The sequence below is a fragment of the Gossypium hirsutum genome, chromosome A07, assembly GCF_007990345.1.
Source record: "Gossypium hirsutum isolate 1008001.06 chromosome A07, Gossypium_hirsutum_v2.1, whole genome shotgun sequence".
Lineage (NCBI taxonomy): Eukaryota > Viridiplantae > Streptophyta > Magnoliopsida > Malvales > Malvaceae > Gossypium > Gossypium hirsutum.
This window is the reverse complement of record NC_053430.1, coordinates 83651755-83679729: the sequence shown is the minus strand read 5'-3', so window position 1 is coordinate 83679729 and position 27975 is coordinate 83651755. Positions and strand designations below refer to the sequence as shown.

Below are 27975 nucleotides of genomic sequence, written 5' to 3'. Positions count from 1 at the left end.
AGCGGGTGAATTTTGACAAGTCTCTTTTTTATTTTGGGGCTAACGTGGAATCTAGCGTCAAAGAGGACATAACCAATTTGTTAGGAGTTCGGGAGGCTTCTAACCTTGAGAAACACTTATGTTTTCCCATGATGGTGGGTCAGAAAAAAATATGGGCTTTTGCTAACTTTGCTGACCGATTTAGAAAACGAGTTGAAGCGTGGAGGTTGCGCTATTTGTCAATAGGAGGAAAGGAGGTTTTCGTTAAGTCGGTTTTGCAGGCTATACCGCTCTATGTTATGTAATGTTTTCTTTTTCCGAAGTTTTTATGTCGAAATCTTGAAGGCATGATGAACAAATTCTGGTGGACTAGTAACAAATCTGCAAAGGGCATATATTGGAGCAGATGGGAGCAGTTATGTAAACCAAAATTCTGGTGGACGTCGCATTGATCCGGAGGTTTGAATTAAGGCCAAACTTACTATCCGCCTTGGTTGAGCGGTGGTTTACGGAGACCCACACCTTCATTATGCTGTGCGGGGAGTGCACTATCACATTAGAAGACGTCGCTATGCAACTTGGGTTACGAGTTGACGGTGCTGTGGTCACGGGTCGAAGCAAAGTGTTGGAACCTTCTGTAGTATGCCAAAGATTGCTTGGATGGTCCCCTCGTGATGGGGAACAGAATTTCACATGCTTGACATTAGCATGGTTGAGAGAAAATTTTAAGCAGTTATCGAGCACTGCCACTGAGCAGGAGGTGATGTATGCTGCTCGAGCCTATATTATGCAGCTGATTAGGGGGGTACTTCTGCCGAACAACACATCTAATAGAGTCCACTTAAAGTACTTGCCTCTATTGGAGGATTTTTCTCGTGCCGGTAGTTACAGCTGGGGATTTGCAGTGTTGGCTGCATTATACTATGAGCTCTGCCGTGCAACAAAACATGGGGTTAGTAATATGGCCGGTTGTCTGGGTCTATTGCAGTCTTGGGCTCTATACAAGATGCCGTTTCTAGCGGCTGTTAGGCACCAACCATATTTGTGGCCACTTATAAATAGGTAAAAACAAAATTATACTTAACATTTAACGACTCATAAGTGTGGATAATATTTTTCAAAGTTTAACTGCCAACGTGTTTGTTTCGATTTCAGATGGGCGACGTCTCCGGGAATTGGTGCGAGCCAGACATTAATCATTTATCGTCAAATGATAGAGGCGTACGCTGGAGAGAAAGTAATATATATTAATATAGTTTAAGTAACGTTTATTTAACTTATCCACTTATAGTCTGTGATGTGAATTGACTCATTATGTTATATTGTGCAGTTCTTGTGGATGCCGTATTCTGCAGTAAACATTGCAACCCTTATTCCTCAGAGGGTTCACGCTGAATCTCATATGTGGTGCATTAACACGCCGGTGCTCAACTTCTCAACAGTTGAGTGGTACAATGGTGATCGAGTTATGCGACAATTTGGGTGTAAACAATTTGTGCCAGTCGAGCCACAATAGTTTGCTGATGTCCACGGTAAGACCATGCAGGGGAGACATACATTAGATTGGAGCGTGGAACATCAATGTTATGTAGCACCATGGAATACCCGGTACGATAGGCGGCCTGAGATGCACTCCTGCATGTTTGACTTCAGTCCCTCGACTGAATATATCCAGTGGTACATGAATCAATGGCGCGTTTATTTATATGGTGGACAACTTATGACAGTACCAGATTATGGCTACAGACGTGGAAATCAACCTACGGAGGGGGTAGACGATCAACATATGGTGGAGCCCGACTCGGAGGACCAAGTTTTCAACACATCAGACCAATGGGTTGACGCTTTTTGTGATGAGTCCCAGAGCAGTTCATATAACCCGGACATAGGTGGTTTGAGTTCATATAACCCGGACATGAGTGGTTCAAGTTCATATCACCCGGATATAGGCGGTTCGAGTCCATTTCACCTAGAGCAATCACCGACATCATTTGATATGTTTCGTAATAATATGTACTCCACCCTGCCTCAGGCAACGATCGACCCAGTTGCCAATCCATCAGATGTGTACAATACACCTGAACGTCCACCCCGTCAACGAAGGCCCGTAAACCGTTATACCCCGAGAGATGATACCACTCCTGGTTCTTTCCAATTTTAAGTTATGTAAATTTCAAGTATTATGTCATGTTTGTTGTATTGGTTTAAGGTTTCACAACTTATATATAGTAGTCTTTTTTTATTTAATTTGTTATAATATCTTTTAAAGTATTAAAAGTTGCAACTATTAATTTTAAATATAATTTTAACACTAAATAATACAAACTTTATTTGTAAAAGATCATAAAATAGACAGACCTCAGGTACAACATTTAATTTCTTTCAGATCGTGAAGATTGGCCAGTGTAGACATTTCCATGGGGACATTTGCTCCGATTGTGGCCAACTGTTCTACATATGGTGCAACGCTTTGGATCGACTTCTTCTCTTATATCCATGTCATTTCGAATCCTCATTGTTGTCGGTCTACCTTTGACTCTCCTACGTAGTGATCGATTTGGCAACATCTCGAATGCAGGCGATTGCACTTCCCATGTCGACATATCCCTTAATACGGGGAACTCGTTACCCCAAATATGCAACGTACGTTCAAGTGTGTACACATCGTCGATATATTGTTCGACATTCAAACTATAGATAGCACAAGCTGCAACCACATGCGCACATGGGTACCGTAGTGTTTGGAACATCCCGCACTCACACCGCCTGTTTCGGAGATCAACTCCATAAGACCGTGGCGAGATCCCTGACCGACGACTGATATACTCTGTCACTTGAAAAATTTTCAAATTTCGAGAATATAGTTCTACATTCATCAACCTAGCCCTTTGAGTGTTATCTTTCATGGCATCTTTGATTTTTTCGACGTACACGTGTCCTGCCTCTAACTGTTTTGCTTGTTTCAACCCCATTTTTGGCATTAAGGTTGCTAACCTGTAAAATGTGGCTGAAAAAATAGCTGAAATTGGCAAGTGACGCGTACGCCTTAAGACGGAGTTAACGGCCTCAACAAGGTTAGTTGTCATATGACCATAACGGTACCCCTCGTCAAAACACTGAGCCCATTGCCACGGCTCCATGCTACCCAACCACTGTCTGAGAGAAGGTTTGGACCCCGCCATATCAGTCTCTAACCTTGCCAACTTATGTCTGAATCGATGTGCTTCCAGCTCATATCCTATGTATGTATTTCGATAAAATACGGTAAAATTAGGAAATAAACTTGAAATAATTACAAATACAAATTTAAATACAATATTTTTACCTATGTTCACAATTCGTTTGCGCCAGTCTCTGTTCTTATACTCATTATGGAAGTTGACAGCAATGTGACGAATACAATAGACAGACCTCCACGGAACCTCCGATTGTCGAATTGCAGCAACAAGACCCTTCGATCTATCGGATATAATGCAAATGTTGTCTTGCTTGACAACATGTATTCGTAAGTTTCGAATGAAATATGCCCATGATTCAGAGTTCTCAGACTCTACGATGGCAAAAACAATTGGTAGTACATTTCCATTACCATCTTGTGCAACCGCAATCAGAAGTATCTGCGTGTATTTTCCATAAAGTCATGTTCCATCAACTTGTACTAGTGGTTTGCAGTGAGAAAAGGCCTTAACACATGGATCGAAAGTCCAGAACAGTCGATAAAAAACTCTTTTTCCAAGTTCCAATTGTCCATTAGGGCCTCTATAATACAACGTTTGCAAGTCCACAACAGTTCCTGGGACGTACTCCACCATTGCTGAAATCCAACTCTGAAGTTCATTGTATGACTCATCCCAGTCGCCGTACAATTGTTGCATGGCCATTTGTTTCGCCCACCACGCTTTCCTGTATGACACTCTGTACTGAAATCGAGTTTGCATGTCTATAATCAATGCCGACACAAGAATGATTGGGATATCTTTCACTAGTGGCATGATACAGTTGCAAATACTTTTGGCACCCAATTTTCGGTGGTCTTGAGACATACGTGCGACAGTACATGTGTGACGCCCTTCTAATTTTTGTATTTGCCACTGTTGAGTCCTCTGTATAAATGCAGCACGAACTCGCCAACCACACCCATCGTCGGCTCTCCAACATTCCCCAACATATAATGTCGGTGTAGATTTGACAACCTTGTAATCAATCGACAACTTCATGCTATATTGTTTGATAGCAAACACATAATCTGCCTTATTCTCGAACTGTTGGCCAACGAACAACTCCTCCAACTATGAATTTGATGCCAATCTATGAGCAGTTATTATATTGGGGTATTCAGGGAACTCGGATACATGCGCTGCATCTGGATCTACGTTCAACATGTCGCCCCCAGGTTCGTTTCATAAAATGATGCCACGACTCGGATTTCTGAATGAAGGGCCGTGAACATCTTCAACCTCCTCCGGGCCTTCATCATCGACATCGTCCGGAACCTCATCAACATCGGGGTCACTAAAATCTTCAACGTCTTGATAAAAATCTTCACCAGTATTGTCATTTCTCTGACATTTGCCTCTATGCTTATTATCACCTCGGGATGTATATGTAGACGGGGACCGATGGTAGGGTTGTTGTATGAACTCCCACCATAATTAGGAATTTCGGGTATCTGCGATGTTCCACCGCATTCTAATTGGTCTTTCCATCTAACTTAACATCAAAGTCAAATTCGCGATGTTGACTTATTGGACTAACATTCTCAACAGGCTCTAAGTCTGCTAATTTAACAAATAATTCAACTGGTTGGGGATTCTCACTCCCAGTCGACCACCATATTTCCATCATAGTGCCCAAATCATCATCATCTAATAGCTGCATCTCACAAAATTTGAATGGATCTGTAGAGATTGGAAACTTGTAAAATAATTTGGACATCGCCATTCCACAACGGATAGCTATTTTCGCACTGATCTTCCTTTTCATTGCTGCTAGCTTCACATTTTTTTTGAATCGCAAACCTACTCTTTGCCGACCTTGAAATACACAGCCAATATCACCTTCTAAAATTTCACCATAAAAAACAACATACACCAAAAACACCTCATTATTCATTTTTAACAGATTTTTTCAACTTTCATACTGAACACAACAACTACACCTACTCTATATATAGAAGAGAACTAAGAGGTGGAGCCATAAAGAATGACTCCACCAAAATACTGTGATTTTTGAGAGTATAGGGGGCCCTATAGCAAATTTACCATTTCCTGGTGGAGCCAAATAATTTTACCATTTTTTAGAGTATGGTTAATATTTAAAAAATAATATTTAAAATAAAAAAATTAATTTAAAAAATATACATTTAAAATTTATAAAAAATAATTTCAAAAATATATATCTAAAATTTTAAAAAATAATCTAAAAATAATATTTAAAATTTTAAAAAATATATATTATAGAACATTTCAAATATACATTACAAATTTTTCAAAATTAATAAAAAATAAATAAAGAAAAAAAGAAAAAAAATATAAAACTTCAAATAAAATAAAATAAGAAAAAATAAAAAAAATCTTAATTTAAAAAATTGTAAAATTAATAAAATATTAAACATACATTTCAAATATTATAAAACTAATAATTTCAAAACTAATTTGAAAAATATATATTTAAAATTTATAAAAAAATAATTTCACAAATATATAACTAAAGTTAAAAAAATAATTCTAAAATAATAATTAAAATTTTAAAAAATTGTAAAATATTTTAAATATACATTACAAATTTTTTAAAATTAATAATATAAATTAAATAAATAAAATAAAATAAGGAAATAATATAAAACCTAAAAAAGAAAAAAATTAAGAAAAAGCCAAATTTTAATAAAAAAAGTAAAAAAATAAAAAAAAGGTGGCAGAAACTGGTGTCGCCATTTGAAATGGCTCCACCAGAAAATTGAAAAATTATTATTAAGGTCCCCCAAACTTTTCAAAATTTAAAAAAAAGTTAAAAAATGTAAAAAGAAATTAAAGAAATTGTATTTACAAATTTTAAAAGTTTAAATGATTTTATATTATTAAAAATATGGTTAATATTTAAAAATTAATATTTAAAATTTTAAAAAATTAATTTAAAAAATACATTTTTAAAATATATAAAAAATTAATTTCACAAATATATATCTAAAATTAAAAAAATATTTTTAAAAATAATAATTAAAATTTTAAAAATATACATTACAAATTTTTTAAAGTTAATAAGAAAAAATAAACAAAATAAAATAAGAAAAAAAATAAAAAAAGGTAAAAAAATAAAAGACAATTTATTAAGAAATAAAATAAAAAAGTAAAAATAAAAGAAATATGAAAATAAAATGAAAAAAAACAAAAGAAATATGAAAAAAAAAGTGTCAGGTAGGAAAGTGGTGGTGCCATTTAGAATGGCTCTACCCGAAAATGGTATATTTTTTTTAAGTCCCTCGTTTTTTCAGAACTTTAAGTATTTCCCTGGTATTTTATACTAGTGGCGCCATTCAACATGGCTCCACTAAAAAATAATTTTTTAATAGCCATTGCTGACGTGGCACTGTGGTGGCGCCATATCATATAGCTCCATCACTTTTTACTGTAGAAAACGGGTTATTTTTGTATTTAATTAAAAAGTTGGGTTATTTTGATAATTTATTTATTTTTTTGCGTTAGTTTAATAAAAAGGCCGAAGCTGGAGCTGAGGGTGAGGTGATGTTGTTGCTACTGTGTTGATGTTGATTTTTTTTGTTGTCTTTTCGATGTTTCTGATAGTTTCCCTTGAAGCTTTTTGAATATTATATTTCACGAAGTTTTTTATTTTTTTAATGGTTAAATCATTTTTACCTTTTTACACATTTTTTTTATCCGCATCTTACTTAGATTTGATTATAGTATTTTGATTTTTGATGCAAATTCAAAACAAAACATTAATGGTAATTTGTTTAATTATGTTCTAAGTTAAATATAATGGATTAACTTATTATGCTAAGCAGGAGATATAGTTTTTTTTTATTAGATTTCTACATAGTTTGATTTTGTCCAAAAAATTATCAAAAGAGGAGATTGTTGAGGCAAATTTTTGAAGTGCATGTCTATGTGCCAATGGACCATTATGGTTATCACTACTATAGACAACTTGCCATATTTAAAGTTGGCAATTTTTTAAACAAAATCTTTGGATTATGATCAATGCTGATATGTGAAATTCAATAAGCCCATGAATAAAAATCAATCCATTTGAGAACTACATATTAAGGATTGGATCATACTACTGAATCCCTTAGATCGAGGATGTTGAATTGGAGAAAACATTAATGATTTATATCCAATAGTCCAAGTTATATTGGTTATTATTATTATATTGTATTTATGCTATTTTAATTACTTAGAAAAATGGATAGAATTTTTTTTTATCTCTAGTATGTTAGCAAGTCTCAAAATTTAATATATTTGAGAGACTTGTATAGGTTTTATAATTGAGAATTAAGAGCATTTATCTGTTCATAGTGGAACGTACTTTGAAAGTGCATTTGAGTAGAGTAAACAAACTTTGTTTATTACCTAAGTTCTTAGGGGAGAACTTAGAGGTGAGAGATATAAGTCTTTAAATACAAAAGTGAGGCTACTACACTAGAATGGTGATACAACTTAAATCACTTGTTGCATTGGGTTTAAATATAGGGATTTTTCTCACTAAGCTAACTTTAGGTAAACCAAACTGCATAAACAATTTCTTTTTTTTTATTGTATTTTATGTAGTACCATTTGAAATTTCCACTTCAACAATCACTTCTTCAACACACTATTTTACTATGAATTATCATGTTCGAATGGGAATTGATTGTCTTTTGGATAAGGTTTCTAAGCCATATTTAGAGGTCACTAGTTCAAATTTTGATTAAATGAGCCTTGTGACCAGTGCCACTTGGAGCCATGAATTGTATTAGTTTGAACTATCATGGGCTTGGAAACCCACATACAATTAGACAATTTCGAGATTTGTTGAAAGCTTAAGCTCCTCATGTAGTTTTTCTTGCAAAAAGAAAACTAAATGTCGAACGTATGAAAGCTATTCTCTATAGGAGTGGTTTTCTTCATGGTACTGATGTTTGTTAACAAAGGTCAAGTGGTGGTCATTTCCTTTTCAGATAACTTATAGGATTCTTTGGCCAACTGAATTAGCATCGACTTCATGAATCATGGGCACTACTGGATTTACTAGATCTGAATTTTGACTTGCCTTGGATTATCATTAATGATTTAATTGAGTTGTTGTGGTTCTTCGATAAGAATAAAGGTTGTCTACAAAATCCTAATTGTATGAAAGAGTTTCAGCCGGTTCTTTATAGATGTTATTTCATTGATTTGGGTTTCTTTGTGCCATGGTTTACATGGGAGAGTGGATACACTTGGGATACACATATCCATAAACTCTTTGATTGAGGCATACATTATGTGAATGCGATGTCATTATATGAAAAAGAACCTTAAAAATTTTTTTAAATAAAAAATATTAATTTTTTTTAAAATATTAGAAATTTTAATGTTTTTAAATTTTATAAATCACATTTATTAGAACTTGAACATGAGATCATTGTCTTTTGGAAGGATATCACTTACGATAATTGTTTTATAATTCAATCGATCAGAATTTATAATTGATAGATTTTTATAGGTGATAAATTTAAATAAAGTTTTTTTAAATTATTTAATTATAAATAAAATTATTTTTAATTATTAAATAATTTATAAAATTTATCCAAAATTATCACCTAAAAATATCTACCAATTATAAATTCTAATTGATTGAATTATAAAACAATTATCGTAGGTCTGTCCTATGAAAGCTTCCTTTTCCTGTTGGGTTTAGCCACAAGAAAGGCTTTACGTTTGTCTTTCTTGGTTCTTGCCGTGGTCTCAATCTCTTTGGTGACCATTGATCATGTTCTCATCCTCTTGGGCTGGGAGTGGCAGAGGTAGTGGGCACTCATTTTGTTACTTGAACCTTATCAAACAAGGTTTTCTCAGCGAAAAATTTAGTTGCTTCTTTCTCTAGTGATTCATATATCAGGTTCAGAGATAGTGATTGTGAACACATCAATCCTAATGATCTTAGTTGAGTTCGAAGAGGCTTCAAAGGTAGCGTAATGTGTGGAGGATGGATTTTTGGGGATAGTTTCATCATTCTAGACATACATGGCTTAGATGATGGCACTATCCTTCTATATTGATCAGATATAGGATTGGGAGAGGATTGAATAGAGGTTTCATATGAGGGCTTGGAAACCCTAGTTTTTGGTTCATCTATGATGTTAGGGTTTTTTTAAAGGTTTTGTAAATACTGGTCTCAATGAGGATAAAGGTTTCTTTAGTAGAGGATCCTTTAAGAATAAGAACAGGCTCAATTACATAAAATGCCTGAGGTAGTTGAGGATTTTGGTGCCAAGATAGGGCTTGAAGGAGTAGTCACTCCCTTATTGGTTTCAACAATGGCCTGAGTGTGGCCACTTGATTCTTCAACAATAGTTTGTTGTTGATCTTATTAGAATGTATCAAAATCCTATGATGTTTTCATCTTTGTTTTGACCATCTAAAATACTCGAGGAAAGCTAATGAGAAGATGATTGATTCTTTGAAATTTCAACAACTTGGGTACCAAGAATACTTTTGAGTAGCTTTTGATAATCTTGTAAAGGAACAAAAGTAAGCGATTAAACATATGTGAATCACTTTTAAAGATGGAAAGAAATGGTCACAGTTCTATTAATGCACGCCATTCCCAAAATATGAAGAAAAAAATCTCTCGGTGGTTTTCCTACAAAAAAATAAAAAGGAAAAAAATTAGGAAATATTCTCTCCAAAAATCAAAAGAAAATTGAAATTAAAAATCAACAAAAATATTTTCAATATGGCATTTGGAATGGTCATTTGGATGCCACCTTTGTTAAGCCTTGCTTCATGCTCGACAGGCACCAACTGAGCTTCTCAAACTTTCAAATTTGTTGGCATGCAAGGCTTTAGTAAATAAATCATCTAATTGATTCTATGTTGTCTCATACTTCATCTTAATTGACCCATTTTCCACCAATTCTATGATAAAATGGTGGCTTCTATTGATGTGCTTGGTCCTAGAATATTGCATAGGACTCTTCAACATATTTATGACATTTTTATTGTTACAATATCTTGTGATAGTAGGCAATGCAATACCACAATCCTCTAGAAGTGTGTAACACCCTTAACCCGTATTCATCATCAGAATATGGCTAAGAGGCATTGCTGAACCATACACAACATTCACACACACATCCATACATATATGCATTCATAATCAAATTCCATTCAATCACAAATACATTGTCCCTTATAAGGCCATGTTAAGCCTTAAAACATACTTAAAAGGGGTTTGGGACTAAACCGACAACATTCGAAAACTTTAGAAATCTAGAAAATTTTTCCCACCTGCATATGTCACACGGCCACCAGACACGCCCGTGTCTTAGGCCTATGGATACAGGACATACATACTGACTTTCCCACATGGCCAGGTCACACGTCTGTGTGCCTAGTCGTGTGAAAACTAAGGGGGTTATTGACTTGGCCACACAGTCGGCCACACGCCCGTGTGCCTCACACGGCTAGTAGACATGCCCGTGTGTCTAAGCCGTGTCAAAACTGTAGGGTATACTCCCTTAATTTGAAAGGGTACCCCAGGGGTCACACGGCCGTGTACCAAGGCCATGTCTCACACATAGTTAAGCCACACGCCCATGTGCTCGGCCGTGTGGAGTGAAGTTAGGCTTTGCTTAAGCCACACTTCTCACCCCTAATCAAGTATACCTAAACACAACATTTTAAACCAATTCAATACATCAATAGGCAACCAATTCATATCTAAACAATGTACTAAAATCATCACAACTTTCATAAATTTCAAATAAATAAACTTATCACTTTCTCTATTACCTTATACCACAAAACTAGCCATTTCAACATTTCATAACTAATCCATCACATAAGCAATATACATGCATCATATGAATTACCCATCAAACATATCATTTAGGCCAACATAAGAGGCCATACATACCAATATTTACAAGCCAAGTCTCATGGCTAATATTCATATCAGAAAACATACCAAAATGATACCAACCAATACATGACATATACCATATAAACAACTCTCAAAATGATACCAAAATAGACGTTCAATAGTGTGATGACGTTCCTTGACGATCCCCAAGTCTGAGCTAGCTTTAAATATCTATCAAACATAGAGGGAGCACACAAAGTAAGCTTTTAAAGCTTAGTAAGCTAGTATGATAGAAAACACATCAATACATAATATACATTAACAGTTTCTATAATATACATATCATCTGGGATTTTTAACAAACCTTTCACCAGCTTATTCTTAAACTTGTACATACCCAGAATTTGTCGTTGCATAATTAATGACTTACACCCAAAGTGTTGTTCTCGAATTTTCGCACACTTAGTGCCTTCATGGATGTATCACACACTAAGTGCCATCCTGGATGTCTCACATACTAAGTGCCATTTCTGGAAGTTTCTCACACTAAGTGTCGTTTTCACATTAGATATACCATCCAATATAGTAACCACAACTATACAAAATAACCATTCTCAAAAAATTAATTATATAAAGAAATAATGCTCTTACAACATACTAACTTACCTCGAGCTTGAAAATGGCAAGACAAGTCAATTACTCAATAACCTTCGACTTCCCTCGGTTTAATTTCGAATTCCTCTTTTCTTGATCCGTATATTCAAAATTAACTCTTTTATTCAACAAATCATTCAATTCAATCCACATACACATATTTAGGGCATTTTACAATTTAGCCCTCATATTTTCACATTTTAGCATTTAAGTCCCTATTTCACAAAACCACAAAATACAGAAAATTTCATACTTCCCATGCTTGGCCGAATACTCATATAGTCCATATAAGTCCACATGTTTGATTATTTTTTATTTTAATCCCTCAAAATCTCATTTTCATAATTTAATCCAAATTACTCAAATTCATCAAAAATCCAATGACAAAACATGCTTATTTATCATCAAGCTTTCATATAACATCAATTATCACAAAGCTCACTAAAGCATCAATGGCATATTTCAAAATTTCCATCAATTTCTTAAATTAAAGCATGGGCTTTATAAAACACAAAGCAACGATCTCAAAATCATAAAAATCATCAAAAATTGAGTTAGGAAACACTTACCAATTAAACATGCATTAGTCGAACGTTAAAGAACCAAAAATGGTTTCTAATTCTTCAACATTCGGCTGAAACAATGTAATTTGCATGCACTTTCTTTTGTTTTCTTTAATTTACTATATTTATTTCATGATTTACCATTTTAGCCTTTAGTTATAAATCATTAAAATTCACCTAACATATCCATAATTGTCACTTACCATTCAAATGGTCAAATTTCCATGCAAGTGCTCCACATTTCATTTGTATAGCTAATTAGTGCCTTTATCAATTAGAATGCAACTTTTGTATTTTACGCGATTAAGCCCTTTATCAAATTAAGCACACAAACAATCAAATTTTTGCAGGAAACTTTCACATATGTCAATTCACATATTATAAGCACGACAATTAATATTAAAAATATTTTTCTAACTCGAGTTTGTGGTCTCGAAACTACTATTCTGACTAGGATCTAAATCGGGCTGTTACAACTCTCCCCTTTAGGGATTTTTGTCCCCAAAAATCTTACCAGTGAATAGGTTTGGATATTGCTTTCTCATAGCATCCTCGGGTTCCCATGTAGCTTCTTCAACCCCGTGTTGATGCCACAATACTTTTACTACCGCTATTCTTTTATTTCTCAACTCTTTGATCTCACGAGCTAAAACCTGTATCAGTTCTTCATCATAAGATATATCTGGTTGAATTTCAAGCTCAATCGGGGAAATGACGTGCGAAGGATCTGATCTGTATCTTCGTAACATTGATACATGAAATAAATTATGAATTTTTTCTAACTCTGGTGGTAACAACAATCTATAAGAAACCTACTTGATACGCTCGGTAACTCATATGGCCCGATGAACCTCGGACTCAGCTTGCCTTTTCTACCAAATTGAAGTACTATTCTTAGATGCTCGGCATGTTCAGTTTCATTACGCGAATAAATCAAAATTCCATCAATGAATACAACAACAAATTGATCTAAATACGGTCTGAAAATTCTGTTCATCAAATCCATAAACACAGCAAGTGCATTTGTTAATCCGAAGGGCATAACCAAAAACTCATAATGTTCGTACCTCGTTCGAAAAGTAGTTTTCAGAATGTCTAAATCCTTTACTCTGAACTGATAGTATCCCAATCTCAGATCTATCTTTGAAAACATAGTAGCTCCTTTCAACTAATCAAAGAAATCATCAATTCAGGGCAGTGGATATTTGTTCTTGGTCGTCACTTTATTGAGTTGTCGATAATCAATACACATTCTCATAGTTCCGTCTTTCTTTTTCACGAACAAAACTGGCACACCCTAGGGAGAAAAACTCGGTTTAGAAAAACCTATATCTGTCAATTCTTGCAACTGAGCTTTCAATTCTTTTAACTATGTCAGGGCCATTCTATACGAAGCTATCAAAATCGGTGTTGTTTCAGGCATTAATTCAATACCAAATTCCACCTCTCGGATCGGTGGTAAACCTGACAATTCTTCAGAAAACACATCCGAATACTCGCACACAACTAGTACTGATTCAATCTTTCTTTCGGTCACTTTACTATCAAGGACATACGCAAAATAAGCTTTATAACATTTTCTCACATATTTCTAAACTAACATCGAAGATATCACTACCGGTAAACCATTCATATCATCTGATTCGATATGGATAATCTCATTATTCTGACATCTCAAATCAATCATATTCTGTTTGCAATTTACAACAGCATCATGCATTGTTAACTAATCCATACCCAGGATTATGTGAAACTCGTCAAATAGTAACAACATCAAATTGGCCAGAAAGTAATTATCCCGAATCATCAATGGACAATTCTTGCATACTTTATCAACCAATACACACTTGCCTAAGGGGTTTGATACTCTAATTACAAATTCAGTAGACTCTACAGGCAAAGTCTTACTGGATACTAAATTCACGCATATATACGAATGAGTAGACCCTGGATCTATCAATGCAATTACTTTAGTATCATAAAGAGTAAAAGTAATAACATCTGGAGATGATGCTTCTTCGCGAGCGCGAATAACGTAAGCTCGTGCAGGTGCTCTAGCATCCGATTTCGCTACAGTGTCTCCTGTCACACCTCTACCACCACTCATATTTCTCGTGTTTCTCAGCGGTCTACCTCTAGCTGCAATGTTACTCGGCCTCCTGTTCTGAGCATTATATTTTTCAGCTGACTCTAGGCAATCTTTTATAAAGTGATCTCGAGAACCACAATTATAATAAGCTCGACTATTAATTTTTCCCCAACACTCTCCAAAATGCCATATTCCACATTGATTACACTCAGGGTTTTCATCTTTTGCATTACCAACACTTGATACTAAGGTAGTTTGACCTTTAGGATTGGTATATTGCTTTCCTCGATCTCTATTCTGATGTCCCACTGAAGCTGTCGGTCGATCATTAAAATTTTTAGATTTCTTTGACGAGGAATGATAAGATTTAGTCATCGATCGCTTCCTCAAATCTCTAGCCTCTGAATCAGCTTTTTTCTTTTCTTTACTGAGATCTTTGGCTTTACAGGCCCTTTCAACCAATACTACGAATTCTTTTAATTCAAGTATCCCAGTAATAGCTTTATATCTTCGTTTAATCCATCAAAAAATCTTTTGCACATAATCTCTTCCATAGACACATATTCCCAAGCATACTTGTTCAAACGCACAAATTCTCTTTCGTACTCTGTTACAGTCATCCAGCCCTGTTTTAATTCTAGAAACCCTTTGTTTTTATGATCAAGGAATCTCTGGCTTATGTACTTCTTCAGAAATTCGGTCTGAAAGAATTCCCAGGTAACTCTTTCCTTAGGAACCACTGATGTCAACGTTTTCCACCAGTGATAAGCATTATCTCTACGCAAAGATACTACGCATTTGATACACTCATTCGATATACAAGACAACTCATCGAATACTCTGATAGTATTTTCAAGCCAGAATTCAGCTCTCTCGGCATCATAATCAACCATAGCCTGAAACTCTTCAGCCCCATGTTTATGAATCTTATCAACGGCTGGCTTATTCAGTCGAATCGAATCTATTACTTGTGGCCCAACCGGGACTTGATGAGGAACATGTGGGGGTAGAGGTTGTTGAACAGCCAGATTCATTCGTATGAATTCTGTGAACCACTCAATCATCATTTGGAAGAAGGCTTGCTTACCATCTCCTCCCTGACTACTAGATATTAGCCTAGACTCAACCGGCGCTATCCCTTGAGCGGGAGCGGGCGCATTGCTCTTAACATAATTAGCTATCACTTGTTTGAGATCCATTTTCTATATGAAAAACACATTTTATCTGTTAGAAATCATCACACTATCGCAGTTCATATATATGGCATGTATAGCTAGACTCATATACGCTACGTTAGTCCTAGAATCGATTAAACCTTAGCTTTAATACCAATAAAATGAAACACACTTAACCTGTATTCATCGTCGAAATAGGGCTAGGAGGTATTGCCGAACCATACACAACATTCATACACACATCCATACATATATGCATTCATAATCAAATTCCATTCAATCACAAATACATTGTCCCTTATAAAGCCCTGTTAATCCTTAAAACATACTTAAAAGTGGTTCGAGACTAAACTGACAAAATTTAAAAACTTTAGAAATCTTGAAAAGGTTTCCCACCTGCACCGTGTGAACAGACCGTGTGCCTCACACGGCCGTCAGACATGCCCGTGTCTTAGGTTGTGTGGATACAAGGCATACGTACTGACTTTCCCACACGGCCAGGTCACACGCCTGTGTGCCTAGCTCGTGTGAAAACTAAGGGGGTTACTGACTTGGCCACATGGTCGGCCACACGCCCATGTGCCAGCTTGTGTGCCTCACACGGCCAGTAGACATGCCCGTGTGTCTAAGCCGTGTCAAAACTGTAGGGTATACTGCCTTAACTCGAAAGGGTACCCTAGAGGTCACATGGCCGTGTACCAAGGCCATGTCTTACACACAGTCGAGCCACACGCCCGTGTGCTCGGCCGTGTGGAGTGAATTTAGGCTTGGTTTAAGCCACACTTCTCACTCCTAATCAAGTATACCTAAACACCACATTTTATACCAATTCATATCTAAAAAATGTACTAAAATCATCACAACTTTCATAAATTTCAAATACATAAACTTATCACTTTCTCTATTACCTTATACCACAAAACTAGCCATTTCAACATTTCATAACTAATCCATCACATAAGCAATATACATGCATCATATGAATTACCCATCAAACATATCATTTAGGCCAACATAAGAGGCCATACATACCAATATTTACAATCCAAGTCTCATGGCTAATATTCATATCAGAAAACATACAAAAATGACACCAACCTATATATGCCATATACCATATATACAACTCTCAAAATGATACCAAAATAGACGCTCGATAGTGTGATGACGTTCCTTGACAATCCCTAAGTCTGAGCTAGCTTTAAATATCTATCAAACATAGAGGGAGCACACAAAGTAAGCTTTTAAAGCTTAGTAAGCTAGTATGATAGAAAACACATCAATGCACAATATACATTAACAGTTTATATAACATACATATCATCTAGGATTTTTAACAAACCTTTTACCAGCTTATTCTTAAACTTGTACATACCCAAAATTTTCCGTTGCATAATTAATGACTTTCACCCAAAGTGTTTTTCTCGAAGTTTTGCACACTTAGTGCCTTCACGGATGTATCGTACACTAAGTGCCATCCTGGATGTCTCGCACACTAAGTGCCATTTCTGGAAGTTTCGTACACTAAGTGTCTTTTTCACATTCGATATACCATCCAATATAGTAAACACAATTATACGAAATAACCATTCTCAAAATATTAATTATATAAAGAAATAATGCTCTTACAACATACTAACTTACCTCGGGTTTGAAAATGGCGAGACAAGTGAATTATTCGATAAACTTTAACTTCCCTCGGTCTAATTTTGAATTCCTCTTTTCTTGATCTATATATTCAAATTTAACCCTTTTATTCAAAAAAACCATTCAATTCAATCCATAGACACATATTTAGGGCATTTTACAATTTAGCACTCACATTTTCACATTTTAGCTTTTTAGTCCCTATTTCACAAAATCACAAAATACACAAAATACACAAAATTTCATACTTCCCACGCTTGGCCGAATACTCATATAGTCCATATAAGTCCACATATTTTATAATTTCTCATTTTAGTCCCTCAAAATCTCATTTTCACAATTTAATCCAAATTACTCAAATTCATCAAAAATCCAATGACAAAACATGCTTATTTATCATCAAGCTTTCATATAACATCAATTATCACAAAGTTCACTAAAGCATCAATGGCATATTTCAAAATTTCCATCAATTTCTTAAATTAAATCATGGGCTTTATAAAACACAAAGCAACGATCTCAAAATCGTAAAAATCATCAAAAATTGAGTTAGGAAACACTTACCAATTAAACATGCATTAGTCGAACGTTAAAAAACCAAAAATGGTTTCTTATTCTTCAACATTCGGCTGAAACAATGTAATTTTCGTGCACTTTTTTTTGTTTTCTTTAATTTACTATATTTATTTCATGATTTACCATTTTAGCCTTTAGTTATAAATCATTAAAATTCACCTAACATATCCATAATTGTCACTTACCATTCAAATCGTCAAATTTCCATGCAAGTGCTCCACATTTAATTTGTATAGCTAATTAGTGCCTTTATCAATTAGAATGCAACTTTTGCATTTTACGCGATTAAGCCCTTTGGTCAAATTAAGCATACAAACAATCAAATTTTTATAGGAAACTTTCTCATATGTCAATTCACATATTATAAGAATGAAAATTAATACTAAAAATATTTTTATAGCTTGGGTTTGTGGTCTTGAAACCACTATGTTGACTAGGGTCTAAATCAGGTTGTTACAAAGTACTTTTTTGATTATCCATGTTCCCAACCAAATCAGCATTACTGTATCTAACTAGGCACATAGAGTTGTCATTAGTAAACAAAATACCAAGTTTAGGAGTATTATGGACCTACTTGATGGTTCTTTTAGCAACCTTGACATGTGATTCTTTTGGACTAGCTTGATATCTTACACAAACACCAACACTAATGGTCAAATCTTGACGGCTTGTAGTAAGATACATAAGGCTACCTATCATGCTTGTGTAGGTGATCTTAGGAGTGGGCACTCCTTAAACATCCAAACATAGTTTCACATTCATCAGCATAGGAGTCTTGGTTGGTTTAGATTGCTCAAAATCAAAATTTTTCACAAGATCTAACATATTTCTCTTGTGACAAGAATATTCCATCTTCCAATCGTTTGATTTGAAATCCAAGGAAGTAGGGTAACTCACCTACCATACTAATTTTGAACTCACTTTACATTAACATCACAAATGAGCCTTGGCAGCAACTAAAGTTGCATAAAATATTATGTTATCAACATATATTTGTGCCATGATTCTAGTCCCTCAACTTCTTTTTATGAACAAAGTTTTGTCCATAGAGCCTCTTTCAAAGCCTTTCCCAATCAAGTACTATGATAACCTCTCATACCAGGCATGAGGGGTCTGTTTCAAACCATATAAAGCTTTCCTCAATTTGTAGATTGACTACCGCTAGAGGTGCGAACGTCTGGACTAGAAATACTACAGCAAAAAGATATATCATAAAGCAGTTGTGTCCGCAAGTATACGAGTCAAATTTTTATATAGTTTGTTTACAACGAAACACTTGGAAAGTATTCTGAGAATCATACCCAAGGGATTGCAGGTTGGAGAAAACTATTATTTAATTAATTATAGAAAATAAGCACTAATCTAGTCGAGTTACGAATTAGTAGTGTAAACCCAAAACAATAGTAATTAACTAATTAAAATAAACTAAAATAACAACAATAAAATTAATTAACTAAAATTACCAAAGTTAACCTTTCGGCTTCTTCTATTCCTAGTTTCGACTAAGCGAGTCCCTTAGCCTATAATCAATTGTGTTCCCTAATTATTAATTAAATCAAAAATTACTCTTAATTAAGTTTCTACCACCCTTAGCAAAGAATGCCCTCTCGGTCTCATCTTCACTGAGGATTACCATCTAAGCTACCCTCTCAATCTCACATAGGCATATTAATACCCTTTCAGTCTCATCACTTGGTACTAGTTCTACTTAACAATATACTCTTTCGGTCTCACCTATTAGATCTTCTATTATGGGCATCACTCCCTAATATACTAAGCACTCTTGAACAAACTCTTAATTTCAAATAATGATTTCCTCAATCAATTAATTAATGAAACAACTAATTCATGAGAAATAAATATAAAGAAAAATATATATTCAAATATTTATACAAACATTCAATTAATAAAAGTAATGATCGAAATATAAATAGAAGAATAAAAGGAAGAGAATGCTCATGAATTAATCGATGAAATAGGATGGTTCTAAAACAACCTCTGATCGCGATTGTCTAATTTCGGAATAAGATCTTCTGATTAAGCTAACATAAAAATAAAAGTAAACTAAAAACTTAAAGAAAAGAAATCTAAAATATGAAAAACTACTCTATCAAAATGACCTCCCATAGCTACCCTAATTAGTTCAAATATACGCCTTGAAACTAATAAAAGTACATTGCGTAGATGGAAAGACCCTTCGCCCTAAATTTCAATCCGTCAAGCCAGTTTCGTGACATAAGATTTAGGTGTCGCGACATCCTACTTCAAATGCAAATTCTAGAGCTTTGAACTGTGGTGTTACAACCCTAGATGTTGGTGTTGCAACACATCACCGTCTTCTTTGCTTGGTATGCTTAAATCAACCTGTTTTGAGTAAATTTTATGTTTTTGTTATCTTTGAAGCTTAATCTAGCTAACTCTGGCAATAAATCGTAAAACTATTAAATTTTTGAAATGTTTTCATTGATGATTTTTAATTTTTAATTTTATGTTAAGTGGTTGTAAGCTTGGAATTGATTAATGACTAAATTGTAAAGTAAAATTTGTTAGTTTTGAATTTAGGGACTAAAATAAAAATATTTTTAAATTGACATGAAATTTATATAAGTATTAAATTTAAAGGGTTGTATAAGGATGAATCTGAAATCAGTTTATAAAGTGGAGCTTAAATATGAAAATTATGATAGTTTCGGTTTTAGGGACTAAATTGAATAAAATGTGAAACTTTAGGGAAATTGTGTAAAATAAAATTAAAGGTCATATGCCTGTAGTTGAGTATTATAAGGTAATTGGAATTGATAATTTGAAATTAATCGTTATTTAGATCAAGATTTGGATTGATTGGAGCGTAATTCGAAAAATAAAAAAAAATTGTTGAATAGTCCCTATGATTCAATTCGCTAGCTTATTTTATTAGGTAACTTCATATGGTAAGTGTATGGTTTAATGGATATTTACTTGTGTTATAAATGTTGGAAAGTATAATATATTTTGAATTATTTGCAAAATATACTCAAGGTGAGTTTTCCATAAATTGTAAAGTTTTGCATATGTCATAATTACAAATCATGTGAAATACTAAATGAATATAATTTGTTATGATATATGATTTGGTTCATGATAATTATATGGCAATGTAAAGGTTTTGAACTATGTATAACTATGTATTTGAACTTAGTAAACAATTAGGATACCATTAGCATGCTAATAAGGTTAGTTACGCGCTTGTACAAGATTACACTTTCGTGCCTCTATTTGCACTTCGATGCCTCAGTTTGTACTACGGTGCTTTCTGGTGTGGTGTAGATACCAGAGTATTCAAACTTATTTACTATTGTTCATCGGGCTAAATGGTTAAGGTTAAAAGAAACTTACTGATTGATATGGTATATTGTGATTGGAAATGGTTAAATGAAATTGGAATGATGTAAATGCTACTTATTATGCTCAACAGTTTGATGGAATAGTATTGATTTGGATTGAATTGCATAAACTGATATGTTATATAATGATTGAATAATGTATCTGAAGCATGTAAATATTTGATGACATTGAATTTTTTAAATGGTTCTGTGTAAATTGAATTGCTTTAGACTTACATATGATGATCTCACCTTACTATTGATACATGTGGAAATATGAAGATCTTATAGTTAGTTATTTCATTATGTTAATTATGAATTGAGGTGAGTTATTGCTCTAATTACTTATAAGCTTACTAAGCATATTAAATGCTTACTCTGTTTCGTTTCCTATTTTCTTTTGTAGTTGGCATTTTGTGAAACGTGTCTGTCAAATCATTCCAAAGTTCACACTATCCAGCTTCTGGCTCAATAGACTATTAAATTATTATAGACTATTTTGTGAAAAGAGTCCATAAATGAAATGTTTATTTTGGGAAGTTATGCGATATGTATATAATATGTTGAATTGTATATGTGTGGTTAATTGGAGTATGCATGTGTTTGAAATATGTTTGTTGGCATTGTGGTATGTTATATTTGAAACTCTCTAATAGTTAATTTGAAGGTGAAAAAAGGTTGAAATAATGTGATAATAATTATACAGATTTTTACCAATTTAATTGAATGGTTTGTTATGCTTATAACCTTGTTGTGAAATAGTTCTAGTGAGGTATATTGGTTAGGTGATTAGGAATTTGATATATGACATGTTTTGTTTAAGTTTGAAATTTTAAAATGATGGAAGTGTTTGGTTTGAGTAGTTGATGAATACCTAAATTGTTAAGCTTGGCAATGTGACCATTTCATGTGGTATGGTTGAATGGTCTTGGTTAAATGGTCTTGTAGTTGGCTAAATGTATGTATTGGTATAAGTATTAGTTGATTTTTTTCAGGCTTAAATGGCCAAATATACACCATTTGAGCCATAGGTTTTTCTTGGCATGATTTGGGTAGTTAATGGCATATTATAGCACACTAGTTAGCACACAACTGTGTATCACACATGAGCTAGTGACACGACTAGGTGACATCTAAAATGTAGGATCGTTATGGTCTTGAATTGATACAGGGCCTAGCCACTCGATCATGTATCTTCTGGTAAAATTGATATTTTGAACCACATGGTCATAGTGAGTTACACGGTCGTGTGATCCCTGTTTTGCCCATCTACTATTCTTTTTGTAAAAGTTTCAAAATAGTCCCCGTTTGATTCCAGATCAACTCTAAAGCTTTCGTAAGCTCGATTAAGACATGAATCTAATTGTATATATTAATATTTGGGTGTTTAAGACATGATTGATTATTTGAAGGATTTATTTATGATATAATTGATTCCTAATTTTGGAAATGTTGCAAAGTAGTCCTAGTTAAATTATGGGTTGATTCTAGAACATACATAAGCCCGTTTGAGGTTTGAGAAATATTGTATTTGATGATTATGAATTTAATTGACTATGAATGTATGAATTATGATAAATTTGAATGTTCATTGAGTACTTATAAGGTAATTTCTTGTTATTTGAAATAATCTATATGAATTGAATGCATTCTATTTTAGTAGTGACGGTAGAATTTCGTAACTCAAGTCCGGTGATCAGATCGAGTAAGGGGTGTTACAAATGGGAATTTCCTCATTGACTTGAAAGAAATGTTTTTGTTAGCCTTTCCTCTACTACATGTTGTTTCATCTAGATTCATCTAAGAGGTTTGTAATGAACCAATAAGTTCATCAATGACCAATTCTTTGAGATTCTTGGCCTCTTCAATAGTTGTGACCTTGATGAAGTACCTATCTAGAAAAGGCCTTAATACTTTTTCTCACTAGCTTTGCATTCAAGTATTACTCTTCTAATGCAAAAACCTAGTTTGGTAAGTCACACAATTTGGCATATAACCCACTAATTGTTTCTGACTCCTATATCGTCAAGCTTTCAAATTTAGAAATCAAAATTTGCATCTTTAACTACTTGAATGTGGAAGTTCTTTCATGTGTTGTTTCCAAGATGTCACAAGCATTCTTTGTAATAGTGCACTTAGTAATTCTTTTGAATTCTTACATGTCAACACCGTAAAATATTGCATATAATGCTTTTGAATTAGCATTTGCCAATTTTTCTTCCTCAGTAGTTCATTGTGCTTCTGACTTGATAACTCTACATTTCTCAGTATCCATTTTAGGTGACTCACATCTAGTCAACACAACACATTATGCTCTATCATCAATTAACTTTATATATGCCTTCATACATTCTTTTCAATAGACATAATTGCCAACCTCGAGCATAGGGGGTCTTGATGTGGATGTACCTTTCATAGCCTGGTTTTAGAAACACCACGAATCTTCACTAGCTCTGATACCGAGTAAAAGAATTAGACAGTTCCCAAAGCTATAAAAGTAAATGGTGCTAATGTGGTGGGCACTCTTTCAACTAGCAAATGAAAAACTAGTGAACAAACAAAACATAAGGAAATTTTTTTATGCAGTTCAGTTTTTCTATGTCTACGGAGCCTAGCTTAGTGAGAATATCCACTCTCTTCAACAATTACAACAAGTGAATCTACTCTATCATATTCTGTGACAATTTTCCTCATCTTTATATTTTGAATACTCAATACATTCACCACTAAATTTGTAACATCCCAAAAATTGGGTTAGAAGAAATTGATTTGTGAAATTAAGAGTGGTCATCTCTCGACCTTGAGTTAAGATTTTTGGAAATTTTGACAAGGAAATTGATCTAGTTCAGTGGTTAAGTGTTCTGGTTATGTGTGTGAGATTCTGGGTTTGAATCCTATTTCTTAAAATTTTGTTATTTTTATCAAACCTCTATTCTTGATCATCTAGCATAAGTTCTATTTCCGATCAATTAATGACAAGAATGAGCATGCTGGCTCACTGGCCAAGTTCGAAATTGCAATTCAATTATCGGTAAGTGCGTAGTCTGATTTAGAGTTGTACATCAAAGTTCTTCGACTTAACTTCGGTTTTAGATGCTAATCTTAGTGATGGATTTCAAATAAGTCACCTAATTTACTATTGTAATGTTGTTTAGGGATGGGAATTCATCCTTATTGTTTCAGCATCAGATCCGTATCAGGTGGGTATTTGAAACCCCTTCTTCTTTGATTTTTAGTCGTAGGAAAACGAAACTGTCAAAGCCACACGACCGTATGGTAGGCAGTGTGAGCCACACAGTCGTGTGCCACCACATGGTTGTGTGCTAAGCCGTGTAACTCACTGTTCACAAAATTAGAGACATAAAAGATAGGCACACGGGCGTATGCCTAGACCGTGTGTGTGGTTATGTGTTATTAATGATTCACATGGGCCAATGACATGGGCATGTGTCTAAGCCGTGTAACTCACTATATACAAATAAGGACTACACGGGCGTGTGGGATGTAATAGCCCGGTTTAGACCCTAATCGAAATAGTATTTTTGAGACCACAAATCCCAGTCAAAAAAATATTTTAATATTATTTTCCGTACTTATAATATGTGAATTAATATGTGTGAAAGTTTCGTATAAAAATTTAATCGTTTGTGTGCTTAATTTAAAAAAAGGACTTAATCGCAAAAAATGTAAAAGTGGCCTTCTATTTGATTAAGCGCTGAATTGATGTGTCTCTTTAAATGTGAGGTCCTTATGTTGCAAATGGACCATTGAATTCATGAAATGACATGGTTGGACATTAGTTAGTGGATTTTAAATGATAATAGTGAGGCTAATATGGTAAATGGCTTATTTATGTATTATTAATAAAACCAAAATAAAAAATTTGGTGTTATAATCATCCATATAGCCGAATGTTAAGAGAAAAAGAAGAGAAAATATGGTTTTAGGGTTAGACACTCATATTGGCTAATTAAGATCAAGAACCAAATAAAACGGAATTTGATCTGGGGAAAACGTAAGTAATTGAATAGCCGTTCGTTTCCATTCATTCTCGTATGAGGTAAGTCGATATAAAAATAAATGCATTTGAATTGAATTATTATTGCTTATATGTTAATGTATAATGATGAATAGCTATTTTGAGTTGAATATGAGAAATCCGAGAAAGTTACGATAATGTGAAGACATCCGAAAAGTCCCATACGAACCATAGGAATAGTTAGGATACATATGTCATGACATAGGATTTCGATATGTGTTATCGTGTAAGACCACATCTGGGACGTTGGCATCGATTTGAGATTTACGTATAAGACCATGTCTGGGAAATTGGCATCGTATTTGATTTCGTGTAAAACCCTGTCTGGGATAGTGGCATCGATATTAATTACATGTAAGATGACATCTAGGACGTTGGCATTGTATGAGCTTTCCAGGCTATCCACGTACCTTATTTGATTCCGAACGGTTCTACGGGAATTACGAGAAATACATGATTGAAAGAATGAATATCCGATTCAGGTACATTGAAATGTGTTCAACATTTGTTAATGTGAAGTAAGTAAGTGTGCAAGTGATGACATGTGATACAAATATGAGAAAATATGCCATATGTGCAACTGAATTGAGAATATATGAAATGTATATGAACTATGAGGTTTGTGATAGTATTTGACTATGGAGTATATGTATTTTATGATGCTTATATGCTTAAAATGGTAAGTTATTTGTATATGGCTTACTAAGCTTTTGGAAGATTACTTTGTGTGGGCTTGCATTGTTTTTAGATATCGAAGCTACCGAAGGCTCGGGGAATCGTCAAGGATCATTACCACAATATCGAACTTTATTTTGGCACCTTTTAAAAATGTATATATTGAAGTATGGCATGTATAGGCTAGAAGTATTTGAATATGTTTTGAGATGTATATATATATCTTGCCATGAGATACGGCTTGATTTTGGATGCAACTATGGTATGATTTTTGGTAAGTTTGATGTGTTCATAAAGGGCTTAATGAAATGGTCATTTTGGTAAGTTTCATGTTGGTTAGGTAGTTGATATAATGATGAAATGGAATGTTTTGAATTGGTTTGAAATGAGATATGAACATATGTCTTTGTTATGGATTTGGCATGTGATTTTGGTATGTTTTTGTATGAGTGATAAGTATTATTTGGTTGAGAATATTATGATTTGAATGATGTATATTTTGGAGTTGAAATTGGTTGAAAATATGGTATATTTGATGCTTGAATTTAGCTTGTAGGTATGACCCAAAATGGGTGGCAAATTGGCCTTGCAAATGGCTTATATTTGCCCACACGGTTGAGCACACGGGCATGTGTCTTGACCGTGTTCTTCAATGTTTCTTTTCAAAGCAAGTCAGACTCGAGCACGGCCTAGACACACGGGCGTGTGGTCAGCCGTGTGACCCAAGTTAGTTTTGACCACAGCCAAGGCACACAGTCGTGTCTCCGGCCGTGTGGTACAAGTCAGTATGTATACCTTGTTTTGCCACGGCTTAGACACACGGGTGTGTCTAATGCCGTGTGAGGCACACGGCCTGTTCACACGGGCTTATGACCTCTGAAATTTATAAAATTTGTTAAGTTTTGAGAAATTTTGTATGAGATTAGTTTAGTATCAAACCTTTTTCAAAGTATGTTTAAGGTCTCATAGACCTCCTAAATAGACTATATGTGTATGACTTGCTATGAAATGATGATATATGATTGAAGTTTGTGGATTGATCGTAAAATGTTCTGAAATGTCCGGTAATGCCTCTTAACCCTAGTTCGGTGACGGATACAGGTTAGGGATGTTACATGGGACACACAAGTAAGCACACAGTGTGTGCCAGACCGTGTAGAGTCACACAAGCCAACTTTCCAAGCTGTGTGAAACCACACGGGTGCGTGGATCAATATTTGGAATTTTTCCCTTAGGCCACAAGCATCGTTTGAAATGAATACAACCCTATTGTAGGGCTTATATGATCTGAATTAAGACCGAACAACATTCAGGTAAGTATTTGACTTAGGACTGAACGGTGTGTGGGAGCTTCGGTTGTTTTGCAAAAATGTAGAAATGTTTGATCTTATGGGTTATACTCTATTTTTGAGCTCATTTTGGTTTTTTCTAAATTCGTCAGTAGTTGATAATTTAATGTGAAACTACAAAATGACTCAAGTCGACAGAAATGGATTTCGATTTTCAAAATATGACTCTGAAAAGATTTTTTGCTAATTGTCGAGTAACCTTTGAACGTTTTTGGATACTTATTGAAATTAGTTTTTGATGTGTTGATGTAACTTTTCTAAATTTGGTCTTAACTTCTAGGTCGGGTTTGGGATGTTATAAAACCACAATATAAAGGTCCTACTATCAAGGTTGCAGCCATACAATAAGGTTCTCACAAGAGCATATTAAGTGATTAATTCTCTCTGTACATTCACTTATATAAGTCTTTCAATTATAGACTTATTTCAAGACTTGCTTACATATGAAGATCTATATCAACTCTATTAATACAACAATAAGATAAGTTAAATACATTATAATAATAACAATCAATGTAAATATGGACTCTTGGCAGCTCAGTAGTTAGAGATACAATCCAACCCAAAGCCCATGATCCAAGGGATTTTCTCGGGAAATACAAATCAATTCAATCTCCAACATAAGATTCCCAAGTGATATGATCTTCCATAACAAACTAGATATCAACCCTATAATCAATGTGGAAATTGCCTTCATACAAATTTGGGGGCCAAGGTTTGCTAACCCAAGTGAGAAAATGGCTTAATTTATCTTAATTTTCATTACTTTAAAATTGATCTCTTATTTGTTAGTGACTCAAGGT

General features: G+C 34.2%; 2 protein-coding genes across 2 annotated transcripts; one reads left to right on the top strand and one right to left on the bottom strand.

The window, feature by feature from the left end:
* Positions 1-550: 550 nt before the first annotated feature.
* Positions 551-1495, top strand: LOC121203738 (protein MAINTENANCE OF MERISTEMS-like). The gene is made up of 3 exons (XM_041074185.1): positions 551-1041; positions 1135-1216; positions 1310-1495. The coding sequence occupies exons 1-3, from the start codon at positions 551-553 to the stop codon at positions 1493-1495; spliced, it is 759 nt and encodes a 252-aa protein (XP_040930119.1).
* An 856-nt stretch (positions 1496-2351) lies between these two features.
* LOC107956405 (uncharacterized) lies at positions 2352-5091 on the bottom strand. The gene is made up of 5 exons (XM_016892087.2): positions 4735-5091; positions 4428-4541; positions 3705-4268; positions 3305-3596; positions 2352-3217 (listed from the first exon to the last, which is right to left on the bottom strand). Exons 1-5 carry the CDS (start codon positions 5089-5091, stop codon positions 2352-2354), a joined length of 2193 nt encoding a protein of 730 aa, XP_016747576.2.
* Between the last annotated feature and the right edge of the window lie 22884 nt (positions 5092-27975).

What these genes read in the sequence shown, in the direction of transcription:
- LOC121203738 (XM_041074185.1), top strand. Translation starts at nt 551, where the DNA reads ATGCAACTTGGGTTACGAGTTGACGGTGCTGTGGTCACGGGTCGAAGC. An exon ending in TTGTGGCCACTTATAAATAG is followed by an intron (nt 1,042 to 1,134) that starts GTAAAAACAAAA and finishes TTTCGATTTCAG; the next exon opens with ATGGGCGACGTCTCCGGGAA. An exon ending in AGGCGTACGCTGGAGAGAAA is followed by an intron (nt 1,217 to 1,309) that starts GTAATATATATT and finishes TATATTGTGCAG; the next exon opens with TTCTTGTGGATGCCGTATTC.
- LOC107956405 (XM_016892087.2), bottom strand. Translation starts at nt 5,091, where the DNA reads ATGAATAATGAGGTGTTTTTGGTGTATGTTGTTTTTTATGGTGAAATT. An exon ending in ACTTAGAGCCTGTTGAGAAT is followed by an intron (nt 4,542 to 4,734) that starts GTTAGTCCAATA and finishes GGCAAATGTCAG; the next exon opens with AGAAATGACAATACTGGTGA. An exon ending in AATTGGAACTTGGAAAAAGA is followed by an intron (nt 3,597 to 3,704) that starts GTTTTTTATCGA and finishes AAATACACGCAG; the next exon opens with ATACTTCTGATTGCGGTTGC.